Source organism: Lagopus leucura, unplaced genomic scaffold (genome assembly GCF_019238085.1).
Source record: "Lagopus leucura isolate 7727_CA_CO unplaced genomic scaffold, USGS_WTPT01 Super-Scaffold_739, whole genome shotgun sequence".
Taxonomy (NCBI): domain Eukaryota; kingdom Metazoa; phylum Chordata; class Aves; order Galliformes; family Phasianidae; genus Lagopus; species Lagopus leucura.
In genome coordinates, this window is record NW_024962255.1 from 15,935,099 (window position 1) to 15,939,706 (window position 4,608).

The following is a 4,608-nucleotide window of genomic DNA, read 5'->3' on the forward strand; positions in this document are numbered from 1 at the left end:
ATATCTGAAAGAAATGCAGACCCCACCCAGCATCACTCCTAGCTCAGCCCGCAGATTCCCAAGACAGGGCAGAGGCTCCTTCTTGACATCAGCATAGTTGCACCAATCCCATGGCAGAACAGACAGACAGCAAGATAAGTTTAGATAAATGGCATTTGGAGAACAGCCACCAGGATCATTTGTCTTGCAAAAAAAAAAAAAAAAAAAAAAAAAAAAAAAGCAAAAAACAAAACAGTGCCAAGGCTTACTCCTGTTCCACTCCTCCTGCTCTGGATTAGGGAGAAGGCATCCCAGAGACTTAATGTGTTTGGGAACCACTTTATTGCAAAACAGGTGCCGGTAATGAGATCACTTTCTCCACCACAGCACAGCAGCCACCAACACCATGCTCAGCACTGCCCCAGCAGCCACAGCAGCAAAACCCAGAGCCCAAGGGGCTGCAGCTGCTCCTGTAGAGGAGAGAAGCCCCAGTTAGAACCAGGCTGGGAAAGGACTGGTCCATACTCCTACTGAGTTGCACACTTACTGAAGTCATTCACATCAGCTACTTGTCTTAGCTCATCCTGCAGGAAAATAACAGGGCCTTTGCTGGAAACACGGGAGGCACTGTCCTTAAGGGTATACTCAGCACTTCTTTTACCTCCTGTGGAACAGCAAGAGAGTTGTAGGTTACAAAGATGCCTAGTCCTCAAGGTCAGGAGGCTTTGGCCACCTTCTCAACCCTCAGACGAGCCTGCCATGGATCAGAACAGAGAGAAGAGCCTACAGTGACCCTTGCATTTCTGTCAGGGAGGCAAGAGCCTTGCCTTAGAGGAAAGGAGCAGGAAATGCCTGCCAGTCTGTACTAAGGAACAGCATGTGCACCTGCCCACTGGCTGGGAGACCAGAGCCCTGCTGCCCCTTGAGATGCAGCAAGGCAAAGACACTTACTGGCTCTAGCAGGACAAGTGTTGGTGCAGGACTCCTGCACAGACCGGTGGCACACTGAGGCACTGCAGTGCAGGTACACCTAAAGAGAAGGCAACACAGAACTGAATTGCTCACTATCTACAGACAAATTATATCCTGCTGTGGTACATTGAACTTGTCCAACATAGCAGCTTTGATACTTTATCCACATGGACTTCGAACTACATCTGATCTGGCATTACAGCACATCTCCCAGACTCCTAGAATTAGGTCAGTTGAGTAAGCACTGCCTAAGTACACAGCTGGGACTAGTTTGGAGTATTGGTTGATTCAGGAGCACTGAACAGACAGCACAGGAAATAATAAAATTCATCACTGAAGTGCTCAGTAATTCACAAGATTCATAGTCCAGAAAGCTACTTCCAAGTCATTTTAGCCATGAAGTTTACAAATTTGATCTGTATAGTTGGACCACATGCACTAAACCATTTCAACACATCCTGGGCAGCAAGCTAGCACTTACGTAATCTGCCATTTCAGTAATCTCATTTTCCATCACGTTCCTCCACTGATACATCGCCTATACTCAAAATCATCTCAGGGAAGACACGAGACCACTTAATGTGTGAGCAATAAGAACCAATTCAAGAGGAACCCAGGGAACAAGGAAGACTGCTTACCAGCCCAGAAAGCAGCTCTTGGGATGCAGAGTCCACAAAGGTAAACGTGTAGAGGGTGAAGCGCTGATAATGTGATGGAAACAGTAATCCTGAGGCAGTACTAAGAGGTACCAGCTGTGTCTGATAGTTGTCTCCTGAATAAGGGCACCTGAGAAAGAGGCCAGAAGTTAATGAGTGCAAGTCATTCCCCCACATCCAAAGTTGTTTACAAGCCACTTACCCATTCACCAGGACAGGCCACTGTGTCTGTTGATGAGGATTTATACTTGGTGTGGCCCAGCAGTGGTGCAGTAATAGAACCAGGTCAGGGTCTGTCCTCTGAAGGATCCTAACTTCTATGTAAATAGGGTTTCTTAGAGCCTTCACAATGGGATAGTCAGTGTCAGTGTAGTAGGAACTATATCGTTCATCTGGGTGAGAAAAAAGGGCTATTTTAGAGCAGGAATAAACAGGTAGAGAAACTGAGAGCATCCTTCATAGCCGTGACATCAAGTCTTGAGAGTGGCAGAGAAGCAGTAATAGAATTCACTCCCTTATTACCCAGCAGAGAACAGAGCCCCACACCAAGAAGCCAGACCAAGTCCTGTAGACTTCTCACACCTGAGGCAATACGCAGCTCCAAGGACAGAGGACCAGGCTGGGAGACAGCAGGGAGCGGTGGCAGCGTGAAGACCTGAACACTCAAGGGGACAAAGCTCCCAGTGATGGCATAACTACAGCGGACATGTAACCTGGTGGGACAAAAACACTGGGTCAGGCAGATAGGTACTCTGGCATTGCCTAGCTTTTCCCCAAGATCACAAACTGGTATCTGCCTTAATTATATCTCCAGAGTATCCTCCAGTGCTTCTTCATAATTAGTCAAAATTCTCTTCAGAGTTTAAATTCGAGTCCACAGGGTGGCATTGATCAGCACCAGTTTTATTCCCTTTAATTGGAGGCATGCCAGTCCCTAGCCTACTCAGGTGACTGCTGTACATTCCAAACTTGTGTGCATGTTCTCTGGACAAGTTCCTGCTTGTTACAGCAGTGCCTGCCCCAGGGTATTACCTGAAAGTGCTGTCCCTAGTGATAGAACCAAGGCTCCCCATATTCACATCCCTGGATGCCACCAACTCATTCTCATATATGGCATGGTCTCCAGTCACCTGCAATGACAGGACAGACATTTTTGCTGCACTGGAGTCAGGCTGGAGAACAATGGTTAGCTTCTGGAAATCCATAGGGTGCCCAATGCATAGTCAAAGCCACATCAGGTTGTTCCAGATCAGCATGCTTCAGTTAGTTCAGCTGCAACTCTCACCTGAAAAGTAGTGCCACAGGCAGAGAGGGGGAACTGGTACACAACAAAGGCATTGTTTTTCATTACAGGGATGCAGCCAGCACTGCGCCCACTGGCTAGATGCACAGAGTCCAGGATAACAGGTGGCAGGGTCACATCTCGAGAGACAGCAATGGAAAACTGTCCATCTGGTGTGCAGTGTGCTGTCACTAGGGGAGAGAAAAAGAGTCAGTTGTAGGTCCAAGGAGAAACAGCCTCAAACACAGTACAGAGAAGAGCAGCAAGACCTTCTTGTAACTCCCACAGCATATGCTGAGTAAAGCAAGGTAGAAATGCTGGTACAAGTGCTACCAGCACTGGATACTCTCAGCAATACTGATTCTAGCCATAAACCCAAGCCTGTTGCAATACTTATTATTGGTTGAATACGTTAATGAGTTTCCTTGACAACCAGAACCACAGCCCTAAGCCATCTGCATGACTGGTACACCAATCCTCTGCCAGGGAAAGCAGGTACTCCAGCCAGCTGTTGCATCAGAGGGGAGGATGGCCATTCACACTCACCTGTGTTACCATAGTAGCAAGTCTTGACTTTGTCTCTAGGGTTGTAACAACAGCCTCGCACTTCACAGTCTCCCTGGCTGATGGGTGAAGAGGCACAGGGCAGCCGGTCCTGGCTGTGGACAGCAGAACAGACACCACTGCTAGGAGCATCCAGTGCTGCAAGGAACAGGAGAATCTTGCAGCAAGAGCACAGTAGCAGAGGATCAAGGGCACAAGGAACACTAGTTTGATTTTGCATACAAGTCAAGGGAAGTTTTATGGACTCAGGTGAGGGTCAAACATGCCTCAGAGCACACATAGAAGCCTGCTGACAAGCAAGTACCCAGAAAACCAGGGCTCTCTGCACTGACATTCTCCAAGATGTCACCTGTGCAGATACAAGCTACCTCTCCAAACCTACAGGAGGTCTAGCAACAGGCATCTACAAGAAAAGGTATTCATGGCAACAGGCAGCATACTTCTTCAGGAGCGGTCAGTCTTACCAGGAAGGTCTGCAGGGCACATAAACAGCTTCTCTTCATGAAGAACCTTTTGTCCAGCAGCATCTGTCCCTTCCAGCCCAACAATTATAAAGTAATTGCCATCCTGGGAGAGAGCCATACATAATCAGTGCAGCCAGAGTAGCAGTCATTGCAGCCCCAGGAGAGTCCCCAAGTCACTCACCCATCCAAAGACATAGCAGCTGGTGTAGGAAACTGACACTACCATGGAGCCATCCGGAGATTCAGATACCCAGAGACCACAGCCAGAATCATTCTGCAGAGCATGTGCCCTCCCTTCAGTATCTAGGAGGAGATGAGACAGCAGCAGGGTATTCAGCAGCCCATGCTAAAGACATGAGTGTACTACAAATGTACAAATGTAAATTTGTACAATGTACAAAAATGTACGAATCGGTTTAAAAAAAAAAAAAAAAAAAGGCATCTCAGCCCACAAAAGGGCCTGCACAGGCAGAGAGTTGTGAGGAAACCTAGCAGCCAAGGACATGTAGATCCTGGCACAGCATTCTACTCAAATCTATGAAGGCCGGGTCAGGTAAACAGCTCCCAGATTACACAAGCAGCACTAAAACTACTAGCATATCACATAAGAGCCAGCACCCTTCACATTTCAGCCATACCTCACTACTGCATAGAAACAGCAGCAGCAGCCAGAACGCCTCTTGACATCACC

The 4,608-nt window shown here is 47.7% G+C and overlaps 1 protein-coding gene across 1 annotated transcript; it reads right to left on the minus strand.

The window, feature by feature from the left end:
• Positions 1–304: 304 nt before the first annotated feature.
• LOC122175416 (zona pellucida sperm-binding protein 4-like) lies at positions 305–4,350 on the minus strand. The gene is made up of 11 exons (XM_042863088.1): positions 4,099–4,350; positions 3,918–4,020; positions 3,436–3,591; positions 2,893–3,080; positions 2,640–2,737; positions 2,190–2,320; positions 1,810–1,999; positions 1,590–1,737; positions 931–1,009; positions 527–643; positions 305–449 (listed from the first exon to the last, which is right to left on the minus strand). Exons 1-11 carry the CDS (start codon positions 4,141–4,143, stop codon positions 349–351), a joined length of 1,356 nt encoding a protein of 451 aa, XP_042719022.1. The 5' UTR covers positions 4,144–4,350; the 3' UTR covers positions 305–348.
• Positions 4,351–4,608: the final 258 nt, after the last annotated feature.

What these genes read in the sequence shown, in the direction of transcription:
- LOC122175416 (XM_042863088.1), bottom strand. Translation starts at nt 4,143, where the DNA reads ATGGTAGTGTCAGTTTCCTACACCAGCTGCTATGTCTTTGGATGG. An exon ending in GCTGCTATGTCTTTGGATGG is followed by an intron (nt 4,021 to 4,098) that starts GTGAGTGACTTG and finishes GCTCTCTCCCAG; the next exon opens with GATGGCAATTACTTTATAAT. An exon ending in ACTAGGGACAGCACTTTCAG is followed by an intron (nt 2,321 to 2,639) that starts GTAATACCCTGG and finishes TTGTCCCACCAG; the next exon opens with GTTACATGTCCGCTGTAGTT.